Raw genomic sequence first — 16,932 nt, 5'->3', positions numbered from 1 at the left:
TTCGGCGACAAATTTTTGGCATTTGCGGACCCTTTCTTTTCTTCCAGGTTTCTCAACGATCGTTTCTTCTCTCTTTTCAGGTTGTATTAAACCCATCTCTCGTTTACAGTTCTATCGGTAAAAATATCATAGTTAATTTGAAATTTAAACATTTTCTACTAGTTATCAAGATACAATTTTACATACCTGCACAACCTTAAGAATTGGATAAAGCGGCCTCACGCCTTTAGATTCATTTATAACTTCCTCCGCATAGTCAAGAACCTTCTGATTTTCTTTCTCAATAATTTTTGTCACGTCTGCAGCTTTTTCCTCCGCAATTTTGTCTTTTATTCTCTCCGCTATTTTTTCATTCTAAAAATGTATCAAGCAAGCGTTCAAATTAATGAAACCTGTCGATGAAAAATCAGAGATAGCGGAGAACTCCAGGTTCAAATAAACGGAGTTCTACAATGATCTGAACGAGCTTACGAAAAATCATTTGTCTAGAAAGTGAAGTTACTAGATCGATGAAATAATTAACATCTTCTCACACTTACGATATACTTTTTTATTTCGTTCCCGTATTCCATCTTTTTATCCCAATTTTTCTTTCGTTCCTCGTCTCTGTATCTCTCGTCAGACTCGGCCCTCTTAAATCTTTGAATCGTCTCCCACGTTTTCAAATCTCTTTCCTCTTGAAGCTGCTTCGACTTTGTAGCTAACACCTCCAGTCGGAAACGTTGCACTTCCTCTCGCATTTGATCCTCACGCTGTTTCCGTAATTTTTGTTTTTCCTGATATCGTTCCTCTTGCTCCTCCTGAGCTTTTTTCAATAGTTGCTCCTCCATATCTACCTTTCTCCTTATCGACTTCAAAACCACGCCGTACTTCTCAGCTGTTAAAATAATCAATCGTTTAATCGTGTAAATAATAAAATATACGCGCAAATTGGAATGAAATTGAAGTGCAATTACCTATTACTTGAGATTTCTGCTCTCTTTCCTCCTCTTCCTTGCGTTTCACTGCTTTGTGAAGCTTTTGTATTCGCGTTTTAGCATTCCGATAAATTTCGTTTGCACGATCTTCGAATTCTTCTTCGCGTTTAAGCTCCAGATCGAATTGTTTCTTTTCTTCTATCGCGTCTTTAAAAAATTGCTTTAATTTTTGTTTCTTGTTTTGCAACTACGAACACATTTATATCGCATATACATTACGAAAAATAATTACCAAAGAAATATCGTATTGAATTATAAATATACATAAGTACAAGTCTTCTTTTTTAGCTATTGATTATTAAACATAAACTTATAAGGATTATTACATATTAATTATTAAAGACTGACTTGTTGCGCTTCAAATTCTTTAATATCTTGCAAGTATTTCTCCATATTTATTTGATCCTGTTTACCAGCTTCGAATATCTCTCTCTCCTTCGCTGCTTCGGCGTTCTTAGTTTCTTCGATTCTAACAACGTCGGGAAATTAAGTTACTCGGATAAAGAAAATGTTTTCTACCACGTATGTAAAATCTCGTAAAATTTTACTGTTTCTTTAATTCGAAGGCATAATGCTTTCTTTTCTCCAACTGCTTTTCTGTTTTATGTTTCACTTCCTCTTCGTATTTTGCTAAATCCTCTTTCATTGAATTCACGTACGCTATTTCTTCCTCTTTATCTGCGTTTTTAAGAGTTTCCCGAAATTTCAGTTGAGCATCCAATTCTCTATAACACTAACGAAATAATAATTAACTATTTCAAATCTATCGTCAGTGGTGTGATATACTTCTCTGGCGAGAACTTAAAAAGAAAAAGGCAACTGGATGAAAATTGATATTTTTTACTCTGTAAATACCTCAGAAACGAGAAGACCTTGATTAATTCGTCTACACATTGGTTTCCTGTAAAGAATAAACCTTTTCGCTTGTTTTATTACTTCCTCTCTCTCTGCTGCCTTCTTTTCAGCAGCTTCTCTTACGAATCTCTCTCTTTCTTCCTCCTCACGCTTTTCTCTAGCTAAACGTTCCTCTCTTCTTCTACTCTTGATATTCTGTTACGACAGGAAACTATTTTTATAAAATCTTCCAGCCATTCTTTATAAATAATATCTTCTGGTATCGAATAATTTGATAATCGACAGATAATATCAAAGAAATAATTTATTTGACAAAAGTACCATATAAATTACTCTAGAATAAATATCTAATGGAAAAGATACCTCTTTGGTAGATGTTATTTTTTCTTCTTCCTTCTGTTCCTCCTTTTCAATTTCATTTAATTTTACATCTTCTGTTCTCTGTTCCTCCGCGAATAAACCAGGTTGATTAATTGAATTTGGCGAACTTTTTGGAGTTATTGTCTCCACAGTACTTTTTGATATCTAAAAGTTTCAGTAAATTATCTTGTTACTCGAAGAATTAAATTGTACTGTTTAGTTGAACGAAAAGCCAAGAAGAAGAATAGACTGATAATAGGAAAATCACATACCTTAACACTTTTCATTGGTTTCATTTTATTCCGGTAACATACAGTAGGTGTTGCAGCTTGAACTATTTGATTTTGAACCATAATTGTGATTTCTATAATATAATGTTAGTATTATTGCATAGTAATATAAATAAAACGACAAATGAATGAGATTGACGTAAGTTGCGCGGTTTCTTTCTTTACTGATATTGCGGATAACTTTAAACGGCGCAATCGTTGTCTTGGAAACTAAATTAGAACCAATCGATAGGATTTATGGATAGATAAAGTTAATAAAAGTCACATAATATCTTTCGTTATAGATAGAATTCTGAATGGAATGGAAAATATTTGAATGTTTCAAGTTAATAAAGTGGAACAATTGATTACATTGAAATTATACAATAAGCATAAGAACAATAATAAATTCAATAGATATAATTGTATTTCCCTGCTAGTAAAATATTTGATATACAAGAATCACATTTTTACAGTATTTTATGTTTAAAAGTTTAACATTTCATTATTATTTGCTTAAAATAAAGAAAAATAATAATCCAATAGCCTATAGATTTGTGTTTTATTATATCTATTAGGAATTAGAAGATAATATTCCTTTTACGGTAGAATGATTTTATTTAAATTTAAACGTACATATATATGTATCAAAGTTTATGTTTCAAATTGGCTTTGCAATTTGAAACTGCTATATCGATTGTTACATCGGTAATGTAGTATACCCTAAGCTAAGAACTGCAACGCACTCTAGTTTTTGAAAATGGAATATGTAAGTACATACATATGTATATGAACATGTAGTTACGTCGCTTGTTGATGATTTGTGTCAACGAATTTTTCGAGTTTATAAAGCAAATTACTGGGAACATTGAGAAAATAATTAATAATACCTGTTATTAATATAATTAATTGCTGCTATTGACTTTGAAGTAAGTAGATTATGATATACAAGTACATAAATATGCATATTTGTTTATATGTTTTTTAAACTTCATTTACTAGGTTATGCATATCGTGTTTATATACAAACATTACTTTCTCGTATTTATTAGTTATTCTTAATTATATTTAATATTATAGACTAGATATAAGGTGAGTTAATATTTGTTCTTGATGATTAACTTCTAATATATCTCTTAAAGTTAGTTTTTTCGTTCGATCATCAACCTAACATCATTTAAACTCACTAACTCTATGATTGGAAGAGTAAATAAAATTATATCAATTATTAAAAATGTATTTACATTATATGTAATAATTATATAAATAGCAGTAGTCGTGTTTCTTCTGAGTATATTTTTATTGTTGCATTTCAAATATGTAACGGAAACGTTCAATTGGCGCCAAAGCAGGAACGATATATGTACTTATCGATATGCATTCTGCTTGCGATTCTCGAAGTAAAGCGGTTAGTATAGTTCAGAGTAGTGAGCACTTTACGTTTATGACATATCGCGCGTATTTCTGTGAAAAAAATTAAAACGTTTATTCGTATTCATTGATTACTCAAACTATTATTGTGTATAATTTGATATATCGATTTACATAAAAACAAGAAAAAGAACAATATCATGGGTATGCGTTTATTTTGCGTTTAAAACGAGTCTCGAAATTTCTCATTTTACTCATTGTCACTAAGATTCGTTTTGGCTATTTGTAATTTGATTGTTATTGATTATCATGGTATATTTCCTATACTTTTTTACAAATTTTGCAATTTCCAAGGTATAGGTAAATTTAATATAATATTGTTAATAATATTATTCACGGGAATATTGATTTTTCAATAAAATCGAAGTAAAATTTGCTGAACATTCTTATACAATGTATGGATTAATTGTTTATTTCAGGGTACCATGCACATTTTCATTATAACTATTTGCTAATTAATAAATAATTAATTAATAATGAAATAATAGTCCAATTTTTTATTAGATTATTGTTGATATATTTTGTGTATTTTGTATTTTGTATAAAAAAGACATTCAAAAACTTTACAATCATCTATATTTCGACGAAATTATTTTACATATCTCACTTGAAATACATACATACAAATTCCGTTATAAATCGATTGATGTCATTTGTGCATCGGTAATAGTGGAAACGATACAGAAACCATAATCATCCATTATATACTGTATAAAATACTAAACACCATTTTCTTCGCTTCTTTACATATTCATTAATTTTCTTTATATTTTTCACACATTTAATAATCAATTAAATTTCAATTCAAATAATCAGATTTTATTTGACTAATGTTCAAACATTTTGTGTCTCAAGAGTTTGAAGAAACTGCCGCAAGATGGCCGCGGAGCGTGGTCGTGCACTTGTAATGACAACACGTGCTACAGCTGAGTGGCGGTCTCCTTCTCGGAAAAGTAAGTATAATCGTGTTTTAAGAGTGTTTGCCGTTTTCCTGTGCTTACCTGCCTTTCATCCATTGTTGTATCTGTCTCGTGCTCCGAATCGTGCCTCCAAGTTCCTCGGAATATGAATATACCCTGGAAATATTTCCTCATTTACTCGATGCTCGCACATGTGTGGACAATGATGCTCCAATAAATTGCAGATCGGTAAATAATCTTAATAGAGAATAATATTTATTAATAGCAGACAGTAATAATAAATGACGTACGATCGCTTGTGGGAAAACGATAGTAGTTAAGAATATAGATATTTTCGGTTAAAGTACCGCTTGAAATGGATCGTACTTTCCTTCCTTCACTAACCTAACCCTTTACACACATGTACATTTCGAAGCATCATTAAGTACATACACTATAACACGTAAAGTGTGTTTCAATACGGATAATATGGTAGATCGAAGAACATTATTTTAGTGCTGTATTTTAGTTTATGATTAATATTAAATGGCTAGTGAATATATTAATCGGAAATTGTTAACTTTGAGCTGGAATCAGGTGGAGGTACGATTTGTTCGTATCGATTGTGATTTATGTGTCGATCGTGCGTATCGGAGCAGTGTGACATTGTTACATTTGATTAAACAGAGTGTATTGACTGTTCTTCTTTTGTTGTTCAATGATAACTATTTGCTATATTTATACTATATCTGTGTTTGAAGAAAGTTGCTTTCTCGTGCGAAAATATGTAATTTATTTCGTATATTTTGTTCATTAATGTTAATACTGTGGTGGACTTATTATTATTATTAATTCCGTTTATATATGTAAAAGCATTGTATTAATAAAGGGTCAAAATATCGTATGTTAATGTCTTATATAAATAATAAAGCGGATTGCGAAAAATTATATAAGATAATTATAGATTATGATAATGATAGATAACGTATGATTGGAGTACATATCATATTACGCAATTTTGAAGTAATATTAACTTATCCAAAATGTCGTAATATGTATATGATAATTATTAAGGGTTCTCAAACTGTTGAGAATCACCTTTGCAATTCCAATTTATTTAAACTGGGATTCCTATTTAAGAGAAATGAGCGCTGTAAATTTAAGAATATTAGTTAAGAGTATATTGGTATAGAAATAATATTTTTAGCAATATACGCGTATTGTAATATATTGTTGTCAACATTATATCACGAAGAATTTGCTATATTTACAATCTTAAAGAACTACGTCATTTCAGGTGAAGGCGAGTGGCGGGAAAGTAATGTTTTACTTTGACATCAGAGAGGGCTGTTAGAGTGAGTACACTATAAAGTTTCTCAATTCTTCATTGTTTTAATTCTATTTATCGTGATGTTTAAAATTCATTCGCATGACTGAATCTCAGTAGTATATTAATGTATGTATATTAACCAAAAATTATTTTCTCTATAGTATTGAATAATATTAAAATTTATGCAATGGCATCCGCATTAACAGGAGACGATATATTAATTAAAGTTAGCAATCAATAATTAATTGTTTTGTTCGATCGGAAAAAGTACTATATCTAAAGATACAAAGTTGCTCGTAAGAGTTTAATTACAGGAGAAGAATAATTAATCGGCGAAACTTTTCAATGAAATATATATTTATTAAAGATCTAGAATTTTTTTACATCTAGAGTAAATATCACAGGTACACGTTTCTCTATCACAAGATTCTCTACTCAGCTATTTTCTTGTGTTGATAAGTAATGATTATCGACGAGAATCAAAATTTCCAATTGATCGTTAAACACAAAAATTAATACAACAGGCTGAGTTAACACACACATAACAACGTTTTTAGCGCGAGAATGAATCTTTCTCAAGTCGATGTATACGCGAAATTGTGACGTAATCGACGCGATGAAACATATATATAATCGACATGTCGAGTTGCCCGATTGTTCTCGCGCCAAAATGGGCAAAATAAAAATATTCTCGATAAAAGTATGAAATAAACAATAGAAAATTCTAACTGTCAAGTAAATTAAAGCTCTAGCCGCTAACGCGGGCACGTCATTACGTTTCAATTAGTAAACATACAAAATCTATCCGTAAGACGATATTACAAAAAGGAAGATATTTCGATAATCCTCCTACTTTTCGCCTCACTCCAAAGTGTCTTGAGCAAATAGAAAGTCTTAAGTCTATTTCTTTTCTTCGTCTTCGTCTCCTCGATCCTCGTTCCTTCAGGAATCTGTATTTGCACATATTACGGGAAATGATATGTTTCACCGTCGTTAATTTTAGAAGACAAGGATTCCACGAAGAGGAGCCAAAGTTTCCATTCCGTCACGACTTGCTTCGAAGGCGCGCGAATTATTCGCTCAAATCACAGACAAAATTGCAATACCGATAATGGTTTTTCGCATAATGGACTCCTCTTAAGATTCAGCCACGGTAATTTCGTTTCTCCGTGAGCGAGGGTCCGATTGCTTTCTATCGAGAACACGGTTAACCGAGTCTACGATGAGCTTTGCCCGTTGAGATCGTTCGTCCTCTTGTTTACCACGGTCTCCAGATCGGCTCGTTGGGTTTGGCAACCTGCAGAAGACCTTGATGATTTTGCGAGATGCCTTCGATGTCGATTCTAACTGGAGACGGTTGGCTGGAAGCCGGAGTGAGGGGCATCGAGTATTCGTCGGAGCTGAGCTCGCTGCTCGAAGACGGCGAAGATTGCGGCGCGGCCACGTGTATCGTTAGGGGGCCAGTTTTGTCCATGGAATTCAGCTTGTGACCCAAGTGGGTCATCAATTTGGTCCCCAAGGCAACGTCGACGCCCGGAGTGGCGGCCAGGCAGCGGCTAACCTCGTTGGCACAATGCGTATACCCGGCTCTGAATCGATCCGCGTCGATCACCGGATTCGCCGAAAGACGTTGTTGTCTTTGGAGCTTATGAAGATGACGCACAGTCAATTCCAAAATGTCGGCTTTTTCTAACTTGGCCACGTTCTCGCCGTCGCCGGCCAACGCTGTGACCATCAGGTCCTTCAGCTCGTCCAAGCACCGGTTGATTCGTGCTCGGCGTTTGCGTTCCAGCATAGGTTTCATCACCTGTAAATTGAAAGGAACGAACCATTATAGACGGTCGTTTGAAAAGGCGAATCTTTTAATTCGAATTGGAAGAATTACTCGTTTGGCTTGCAGTTACTCGACTCTAGTTTAACTGTATTCTAGTTCCAATGATATTCCAATAGAATAGAAAACTATTTGAGTAGATAGAACAGGCGTTGGACGAGAACCTAAGGACGCTTACCTTTCTATATTGATAAGTCCTGGAGATCGGTTGCTCCTGTCCATCAACCATCATAATCTGTTCGTGCATCTGCATGATTGATTAATCCTTTCGTCGAGGGGTTGCTTCACACACCGATTAACTAACGTCGCACTGATTCGCTTATCGCGATATCACACTTCTTGTCCAACTAATTATTATCTCTGATGTCACACAACGAGTTTTTTTAGCAAATGATTATTCGGTCGATTCTACGGGAAAGGTATCGAAAAACTGGTATCTCCGACGCGTCTCCCGTTCGAACTTCGTGAACGATCACAGTGATTGTGGTGGCTGGTCGGGCGAGGCTGTAGTTTATATAGTCAAGGACCCATCGGCAGGGTGGGGCGAGGGGCTGCTGTCAGGGTCCCTAGTGGGGGACAGGCCTTCCGTGGGAACGGTCCGTAGAGGTTGGTTCCCAAGCAAGCACACCACCTGTAAGCGGCAGCTGCCAGACACGCGCCCACACCAAGCCATCGTCACCGTTTCTTTGTCCTCGTTGCACCTACCGTTCGAGCCCGTATTTCCTACCTCTTCTGATACTCCTCGGGTAGTCGTGCCACGGTATGCACGGCTTAACGTTCTCTTCTCTTTCTCTCCTAACTCCTTTCGGCTTGCTGTTTCACGAACGTGCGCTCATACGGAAGGACCCAGTATCCACGTCCTCTTCGTCTCTCCTGCAAGAGTAAACTATACAGCAAAAGAGAAAAAGAGAAAGAGAGCGAGACCCCTTCTCGTTCTACCTAGTCTTCCTCCTTTTTCCATTCTAGTGCCCCGAGGAGGGTATACAACTCGTGCTACGTCTTCTTATCGTAATCTCATCCTCGTCGTGCCCTCTCACCGCTCGATAGTTTTATCCTCGTCGAAGAGGAGCAGCCTGGAGGAGCGTGCTGGGCACAAGTCCGGCGTCCTCCCGATCGCAATCCCACTAGTTACACGTTACTGAATCACGGTACGTGCGTCTATGCTACCAAGTCACCGCGAAATCATAGCACCGTGGCCGGTCGCGCTCGCGCTCATCGTTTCCTCTCCGCCAATTGATCAATCATTTTCTGCTGCGTATTAACTCCGGTGTCGCGTGAGAGACACGCCGCGGATGCGGACACAAATGTTGCGCGATAAAACCCAGCGTTATGAAAAGGATGTGATGAATCGTTTATTACGAGTGTCGCGTGGGCGTAGCACAGAGTCTTCGTTGGCCGCCGACCGTATTACCAAATGCGACAATTAGCGCGGTCGTCTAGGCCTTCTTTAAGACCTATACCTTAATGATCGTTGCTCGAAGCGTACTTTTACAGATACCATGATTATTTAGGTTCCTTTTGTCTCTGGAAGCGGTCGAACGTGTATTTTTAACGATGCGCACATTTACCTTCTCGTTTCTTCGATCGCTGACAATTTAACGCATCTTGTTCGTCGTTCTTGTTGAAAATATGGTCTTAGATGGCTGATGATTTAATTTTGAATTTGTTCGAGAGAATCGTAAGGGTTGAATAATTTATGTTCGACGGTACTCTTATATTACGGTTTCTCGGTTGCTGAAAGAAGCTTACGATGTCATGTTTAATTTATATTCACTTATTTAGGAAACCGTAATCGTATTTTTCCTCGTGCAATCATTATTCGAAGAACACTTGCAAAGGAACGGTACTCTGGTTGTTTTTTCCCCGTTTTTCGTTTGCAGGAACCGCAAGCACTGAAAATGTGTTTTTAACGATATGCTTACAAAGTCATTATCGTTTCTTGATATTAAACGCTTGACATAAAAGAGAATAAGAGCGATCAGTTTTGTTCTCGGTGCACGAATATTCTATCACGTTCGAACAAACCGAATTGTATAATGGAAAAGCGTAAGAAATTTATCCGTTTAAGCGAACATTCCATTCGTCGATCGAGACTACAGGCAATTTTCAACGACAAATGTTTTTGCGCGTTTATATAAATGATATTATGTCGACGAAATGATCTAATTTCTGCAGTCTAACGATTTTTTATTTACGCAGTATTTTTTAATCGATCGCTATCGACTATAAGCCCAAGGCTGTGTATATCGTTAGTTTCAGTATTCCATCGAACGATCACAGTTACAAAGTTCGTATCCTTTTCCGTAAGATTATTTGAAAATTATACAAATGAGTTACGAATGTGCGTGTCATTCTTCGATTCTCGGAACAATCTTTCGTTTATCGATCTCGAGAATTTCTCTGTCGGCGGTGCAATTACACGCGACGCCACGCTCGGAGAAGTGATTTTCATGCGTCAACGTATCTGCCTGCCTATGTATACGGCTCGATTTAAAGCCGCGCACGAACGAAAAGATTACAGATTTTCAGTTTGGCCAATTGATCGCCGTCGAAAATTGGTCGAAAGTAGCCCTCGGGTGGATTTGTTCGGGCCGAGGTTTAATTTCGCGAAGACGATCGTAAAATCGTCCTTCGCTTTGGATAGTCATCGTCCGGAATGAATAACTCGGCCTGCCTCACGTGTACATCCTGCCGCTTGCTGCAAGCACTTCCAGATACTAATTTCGTCCAGGCTTTTGCTGAATTATACACTTCGTACCCCCCTCCAATCTTTCTCTATCCTTCTCGGTTTGCGTGGCCATTCCTTCAATTATTCTTTTTTTCGCCTCTTTCTCCCATCTTTTGCCTCCTCGCCTCGGCTCTTTCTGCCAACTACCACGCTTATTTCTCCGCCAGTGGGGCACTTAAACATCGTTCGCACCGAATAATTACGCACGTTAGTTCCATCCTTCTTCTCCTGTCTCGGTTCTCCCTCGTCCGACCACCTTCTTCTTGCTACTGCGATTTTACGAGGCATCCTTCGTCTTCTTCTTCGTCTTCTTCTTGGTCTTCGTGTCCATACCTTCCTTGGCTTCCTCTCTTTTCCTTTTCTTCTTTTTTTCTCTTTCCTCGCTACTCCCTTCAGCCAGCCAATTGCACGTGTCCCTAACGACGCCGGCACCTCCGTAGAACTTACGCGATGCCGAGATAACGCGAAACTCCTCGCTCTCTTCTTTCTCTTATTCTTTGTTCCGCGGATGTCCAGCAGCCTTTTACCTGCTTCATTCCCTTGTCGCTCGCATCCGCGGATTCCAATTAGCTGCTGGTGCTCCGGGCAACGGTTAACGTTTTGCGGTATATACGTATATAAGTATGTAAGCAATGGACAGTTGCGTTTGAATTTCCATTTAAACGGAGAGTTTATATTTCGCCGAATACTCTGCGACGCGATTCTCACTTGGCGTAGTCCGAATTCACGATATCGAGGATTCTTTGTAATTGGAGTGTACCTGGCGAAGAATGGACTCGTTGGCTCGTCAAATTTTCTATGCAGGATATTTTCATTCGAATGAAGCACGTAGGATGAGATACGATGTTGCGTTGATTTTTGTCGTAAACGTCAAGACAGATAAAAGATGACGAAGCTTTTTCCAGTCGTCGTAAAGAATTACAATAAATAATTCATAGCTGGTAATTAATGGTAATGAAATCATACTGATAGCCTGTCTTGTCCGTTGTAATACTAATCGCAAGAGTTGCATGTTGATAAATAATCTTTCAAAATTTGAAGCGATTTTTAACTCGCATAAATTACACCTGTATATTTATATCGTCTAATTATCCGCGAGAAAAATTAATCGATTTAAACAAGTCGACTGGACAACTAGCGAAGACGAATGCGCCGGTTAAATTGATCGAAACAAATTATCATTACTCGATGTGTCGCTACTACCTCGAATCTGTATAAAGTTACCCATCTCGTTTGTAAGATTGCGATTCATAATTTAACCACCCGGTAAATGAAATCTCCACGTGTAACAGTATACGTTGATTGGTTTCCCTGAGAGCGCAAAAAGTGATAATGGAAAATGTTGATTGAAGTCTTAGGGCTGTTTCGTACCGATCATATTGCCGGTGTAATAAAGCAGCCAAGATTATGAGATTGAGCGCCAAAAGGCGGTAGCCGCCTATTGAAACCTAGTGGATTGTTCCGGTTAACGTTCGAGAAACGACAGTCGCACGGGATCGAGACGACACCGACGGATCGAAACGAACGAATGCGGCGCATTTCTCGCATTCCAAAACGGGGCTACCGTTATCGCAAGTGCAGTCGTTCCGACCTGAAGCATGCGCGATCATTTGCCACTCTTTTCACTTTCTCGTTTCGTTTTTAAATTAATCGCGAGGATAAAAGTGAAAGAACTAAGTAACAGGCTCTCCCCCGTTCATTTTACATTTCGATGTATTCAGCACCTTTCGTTTTTCCTGTTTTTCATCGATGCAAAATTTCGAATAATTTCGTGAGAGATTAGCGAACGGTCGAAGTACGTTTTTTAATCGACGATTATTTTTAATGTCTCTGCTGCCACGAGGACGATTATACTTTGTAAAATGTAGCCTTATCGCCTCTGTATGTCTGCTAACGAATTTTTTCGATTTACGTAATGCTCGCTTTTCGCTATCCAACCGAATAACGAAATGTCGTTTCTCTTATGTTTTTCGTACGCTTGAAAATGAATTTTCCAATTGACCTGAAACTGTTGGAATATTTATTAAAGAAAAAAAAAAAAAAAAAAAGAATGAAAAAGTAAAATACGTCGAGCTATCGATCGTAGGATCGTACAATTAACTATTGTTAATGATATCTGTCCCACGTGGATTATCGCGATCAACGACAACAGCGCATTAAAACGATGTCAATCGGTGAAACAAACTTAATACGGCCACGTGCCGACTCGATTTCAAGTCAGCTTCCTCTCACGTGCCGTTCATAGTTCATTGTTCGTTGTTTTTGCACGATCCGGGTGGGTAGAGAAGTTCCAACTGCGTCGGCGAATAATACAAAGTTAATTCAACGTCTCGATTAATCCACGTGGAGGATTACGCGCATTATACAATAGCTTTTAGACGATGACCGCACGTGCTGAACTCGTGTAGGTCTTACGTCAGTCATCCAACTACATATATACATATTAAGCGTAACAGAGTACGCAAGTGCAATCAATATATTCACGATGTAAGCTATCTTTTATGTCCGTATGTTTAATTTATCCTCGTAAGAATACATACGATCACTAGATTACGTTTTGCTAATATGAAGCGATCGCGACGTTTCGAATATTTCCATATTCGTGCGATACTTTCGTCCAACTATAGATAAAATTGTCCATTTTTGACTTACATTCTTTTTATCCAAAACTATGGTGTTCTTTCTTTTTTTTTTTTTTTGGTTTAGAAAGCAAAGAAATAGAGAAACGCAGAAGATGCAGAGATACGAAGTGAATGGGAAAAGTCTAGAAAAATAGAATAGAGAAAGTATTAGAAAATGTCCATTTTTAGCTTGTATTTCTCAAAAAGAGGACTACTGATCCTGATTTATAAATAGGCACATTTAGAATATTTAATTTATATTATATTTACGTTTGCAAAAATTGAGTTAGTCGAATAAATGATAAGAAATTTGTTCGATCGATTTGTGATAAAAAGCAGGATATTCTTTTGCTTTATATATCATTGTCACGCATACAGAGTAAAACTTTCGAAGTAAAACGTATCGTTTCGGATCACGGAACACGTGCGACGTTAACAAGTTTTCTCACAGCCATGAAATTTCCCATGTTCCGTGTATGCTCGCGGTTATCATTTATTCCGACGACGTGTAAGAGAAAGAGAGAGACTTATTAGCAAGTACATCAGCTGTTGCTGAACATATGTCGCCAGTCGCTTGGCTCGTGCCAACGAAATCGTGATCCCCTTCTTTTCTATCTCGAATATCAACCCCTGTGACATCGGTTCGCACGCGTCGATTTCCGGTTAGCTAATATCCGAGGGGTTTTCATAGGGGCTACCCCCACGGATAACAATTGTATACTTGTTACTGTTCCTTATGATAGTTTTTTTCCCCCCTCGTGGTTCAATGTTACCTAATTCGATGTCGTTGATCGTCAAAGTATTATTTATTATTTAAATCGGTGAAAATTGAAGTTTTCTAGAAAAGTATGGCAGCTTTTGTGTGCGTAAGTAAGTAACGGATGGCTGATATTTATGGAATTTCATATTTTCGACGAAGCTGAGGAAAATCCATAGTCGTATATTTTGAAGATTAATTAGGTATTTGTTCAAAGATTTTTCTGTATTTGCATGAGCAAAGAAAATATACCTGGAACGTGTTTAATGTTATGCTTGATTGATTTTATTAGAGGTGCCCTATTCATTGTCATGGTATTAAGTGCCCTGTACCCAAGTGTTGGGGAATTTATCCTGGGATTACCCAATGACTGTGCGATCTGGTCGTTTCGTTACTGTTTCTCATTGTATCGCCGGGTATTAACCTGGTGTCCAATAAGACCCGAGTCCCAAGAGGACTGTGAGTTTGCAGATGAAAATTAATGGCTATATGTGAAGGTCCACCACATGTGTTAGGGTCTTAGGTTTGTATGTTATTTTTACAACTCGAGGAGTCATAAAGACTTAAAGTTCGAAGGGTTACTTTGTCCCATAAAAACCAGAGCTCTCTTTCTTGCGTTCAAAACGTGAATTCATTTGTCTTGAAGAAAATGGAATCGATATTTTTACCGTAGGGTGAAACAATGATCAAAATTCGTTCGTTAGCATCACTGGATGAAAGGGATTGTCGAAATTCTTTTGAGCGAAACATGCTCGTTTGTCGGGCTGTTCGTGTTTAGAAGAGGTAAAATTTGCATGCTGTGCCGTTAGCATCTTCTGACGCAAACACGCCGGACCTTCTGACCTACTGTTCGCTCCGAGTAACCACGAAGAACAACAAGAGGAGAAAAAAAGAAGGAGAAGTGAGAGCATTCTCACGGAATGTCGAGTTCACCTGGCGGCGTGTGCACACACCGTGTGCACTTCGCCCTATTTAAATGGCTTTTTCTGCCCTTCCTCTTTTTTAATTGAATGCTAGCTCGTGGCACGTGCTCGCAATACCCGCTCCCGACACACGTCATCACTTCCGTGTACGCACGGTGACCTCGCTCCGCTTCCGCAGGATCTTCCGGTAAAACCTGAATCGCCTAGCTTCCTCCGACCTTCCACCTCTTCATCTTTTTTCCCCCATCAAAATAATACTAATCGCGCAACAGGATACCCCTTGTTTACTTGGAACTCGGCATCCTTGAACAGCAAAGTTTCATTCTATTTTTTGGAAAATTTGTTCGTCTACGGCGTTTTTTTTTTTTTTTATAAAATATATATACTTTGCTGTGAATTTAATAGGAATACAAAGAGAGTTTTACATTTAAATAATAAATTGCTAGACTCGGACAGGTACCAAGTAGAATCATTATTTTGTTTTTGTCAGACGAATGACGGGCAAGTGTTTGCGCTTTCAGTTTCAGGAATATTTCATAAGAAAATATGACGTGAAAATAAACGTAAAATAATATAAAGAACATGAATCGAATTGCCATTGTGCGAGAATGTGCGGACTGAATGTGATTTTAACGAGTTGTTTGAGGACTTCAGCACGTGCGTCGAGTCATCGCATAATAGCGAGGTAGAATTGCTTATTGATCGTATCAGACATCCGATGCTCGGCTGTTGAGAATTTTTGCGTGTCGTATCGTTACGCGTTTCATCCATTCAAGCTGATTTGCAAGCATCTGATCAACGTTTCTCGCCATGTCAGAGAAATTTTACGTCGAGAATATCGATTTCAAGCGATGAGTATCGATTCTTCGCAGAGAATCTTTAAATTAAATATTTCGAAACACAGAAAGGTCTCGTGCAAAAAGTTGAAAAACCAGACAGAAGATGATGTTGAGGGTGGACGAATACAAAATATGTGCGTGAAAAATTCTACGGTGAAATCTGTACAAAAAATTAGAAAATTGTACGAAAGATAAGCTCGAATGTCTCGATGTGAAATACGACTATTATACAACGACTTGTATATACGAATTTTACGGTCAAATTTACACGAATAAATAATGCCAACAAGTAAAAAAATATATTTAATGCATAAAGTGGAGCATTTCGATGGGCATTGCAAACGAGTTGGTGTCACGTTAGTCCACGTTAGGAGTTAAAATCGATAGAGGCAGCGAACTGCTAGCAAACGTCTTGAAAGAAGGGGCACGAAGTGGCTCCGATAGGGCCCCAAAGGCGTCCATTGTGGGGTCTCATGCTGAAGATTGCGCACGTGCTCGGTTTTCCCACGCGTATAGCACGCAGCCGCCGATCTGCGCTCAAGGGGCAGGACACCGAAGCTGAAAAAGAACGGGGCGCATTGTGTCGAGCACGGGCCTGAGACACTGGAAATTAAAGGCCTTCTCTCATCCTTCGTCTTTCTTCTTTCCACCCACGGGCAAACAATGACCAGTATAAATTGCTGATAGTGTAGGAATAAAAGGAAACGATCTCCAGGCAGTTCCTTTTCGACCAGACTAAATTACTCCAAGGAAATCGCGTCTCGGCTACTTTCTACCTGCAAATGTACCGTTTAACGCTATAAATCTATAATTCTGAATCTTTCATTTTAGGTTTATTATTTTCAAAGCACTAATGTATCACTGTTAAGTACTTTACAGTTTCGCTCGTCTAATACATAACTAACAGTAACAGTTATCTATTATTTTTATTTCATCAATGAGGCATAGAGTAATCCAGTTCTGTGATAGCGTCGAATACAAACAAGCAAGACTCGCAAAACCAGTTGAAATTGTTGTTATTTGGCTAGTTCAAATTGTCAAGAGTTTATTCACGTTCGAGATTGAGTATCTTTTAACTCGTACTGTTACCCGCGTATATCTCTTTCATCGAA

At 37.6% G+C, this 16,932-nt stretch overlaps 5 protein-coding genes across 10 annotated transcripts in view; 1 reads left to right on the top strand and 4 right to left on the bottom strand.

Moving 5' to 3' along the window:
* Window positions 1-502: 502 nt before the first annotated feature.
* On the bottom strand, window positions 503-1,085 carry LOC125386356 (ensconsin-like). The gene is made up of 2 exons (XM_048412306.1): window positions 957-1,085; window positions 503-877 (listed from the first exon to the last, which is right to left on the bottom strand). Exon 2 carries the CDS (start codon window positions 828-830, stop codon window positions 519-521), a length of 312 nt encoding a protein of 103 aa, XP_048268263.1. The 5' UTR covers window positions 831-877; window positions 957-1,085; the 3' UTR covers window positions 503-518.
* Window positions 1,086-1,091: 6 nt separating this feature from the next.
* Window positions 1,092-1,956, bottom strand: LOC105666455. Its single transcript, XM_048412305.1, has 3 exons — window positions 1,833-1,956; window positions 1,526-1,710; window positions 1,092-1,446 (listed from the first exon to the last, which is right to left on the bottom strand). The coding sequence occupies exons 1-3, from the start codon at window positions 1,869-1,871 to the stop codon at window positions 1,314-1,316; spliced, it is 357 nt and encodes a 118-aa protein (XP_048268262.1). The 5' UTR covers window positions 1,872-1,956; the 3' UTR covers window positions 1,092-1,313.
* Window positions 1,957-2,123: 167 nt separating this feature from the next.
* LOC125386303 lies at window positions 2,124-2,683 on the bottom strand. The gene is made up of 2 exons (XM_048411957.1): window positions 2,465-2,683; window positions 2,124-2,357 (listed from the first exon to the last, which is right to left on the bottom strand). Exons 1-2 carry the CDS (start codon window positions 2,543-2,545, stop codon window positions 2,124-2,126), a joined length of 315 nt encoding a protein of 104 aa, XP_048267914.1. The 5' UTR covers window positions 2,546-2,683.
* A 2,064-nt stretch (window positions 2,684-4,747) lies between these two features.
* LOC100647821 (tubulin monoglutamylase TTLL4) overlaps window positions 4,748-16,932 on the top strand; it is a 240,240-nt gene continuing 228,055 nt past the window's right edge. For 3 of the 6 annotated variants that reach the window (XM_012316062.3, XM_012316057.3, XM_012316060.3), the window contains exons 1-2: window positions 4,748-4,845; window positions 6,089-6,146. The gene's annotated coding sequence lies outside the window, so the exon portion shown is untranslated. The other 3 variants (XM_048412195.1, XM_012316059.3, XM_012316061.3) reach the window with 1 other exon arrangement.
* Window positions 6,461-9,126, bottom strand: LOC100648183 (enhancer of split m7 protein). Its single transcript, XM_020866708.2, has 3 exons — window positions 8,892-9,126; window positions 8,131-8,825; window positions 6,461-7,928 (listed from the first exon to the last, which is right to left on the bottom strand). Exons 2-3 carry the CDS (start codon window positions 8,203-8,205, stop codon window positions 7,380-7,382), a joined length of 624 nt encoding a protein of 207 aa, XP_020722367.1. The 5' UTR covers window positions 8,206-8,825; window positions 8,892-9,126; the 3' UTR covers window positions 6,461-7,379.

This window comes from Bombus terrestris, chromosome 14 (assembly GCF_910591885.1).
Source record: "Bombus terrestris chromosome 14, iyBomTerr1.2, whole genome shotgun sequence".
NCBI lineage: Eukaryota > Metazoa > Arthropoda > Insecta > Hymenoptera > Apidae > Bombus > Bombus terrestris.
Note: the sequence above shows the minus strand (reverse complement) of the source record. Positions and strands in the feature narration are given on the sequence as shown.

What these genes read in the sequence shown, in the direction of transcription:
- LOC125386303 (XM_048411957.1), bottom strand. Translation starts at nt 2,545, where the DNA reads ATGGTTCAAAATCAAATAGTTCAAGCTGCAACACCTACTGTATGTTAC. An exon ending in AACCAATGAAAAGTGTTAAG is followed by an intron (nt 2,358 to 2,464) that starts GTATGTGATTTT and finishes TGAAACTTTTAG; the next exon opens with ATATCAAAAAGTACTGTGGA.
- LOC125386356 (XM_048412306.1), bottom strand. Translation starts at nt 830, where the DNA reads ATGGAGGAGCAACTATTGAAAAAAGCTCAGGAGGAGCAAGAGGAACGA.
- LOC105666455 (XM_048412305.1), bottom strand. Translation starts at nt 1,871, where the DNA reads ATGTGTAGACGAATTAATCAAGGTCTTCTCGTTTCTGAG. An exon ending in AAGGTCTTCTCGTTTCTGAG is followed by an intron (nt 1,711 to 1,832) that starts GTATTTACAGAG and finishes TTATTTCGTTAG; the next exon opens with TGTTATAGAGAATTGGATGC. An exon ending in GCCTTCGAATTAAAGAAACA is followed by an intron (nt 1,447 to 1,525) that starts GTAAAATTTTAC and finishes CGACGTTGTTAG; the next exon opens with AATCGAAGAAACTAAGAACG.
- LOC100648183 (XM_020866708.2), bottom strand. Translation starts at nt 8,205, where the DNA reads ATGCAGATGCACGAACAGATTATGATGGTTGATGGACAGGAGCAACCG. An exon ending in GGACTTATCAATATAGAAAG is followed by an intron (nt 7,929 to 8,130) that starts GTAAGCGTCCTT and finishes TTCAATTTACAG; the next exon opens with GTGATGAAACCTATGCTGGA.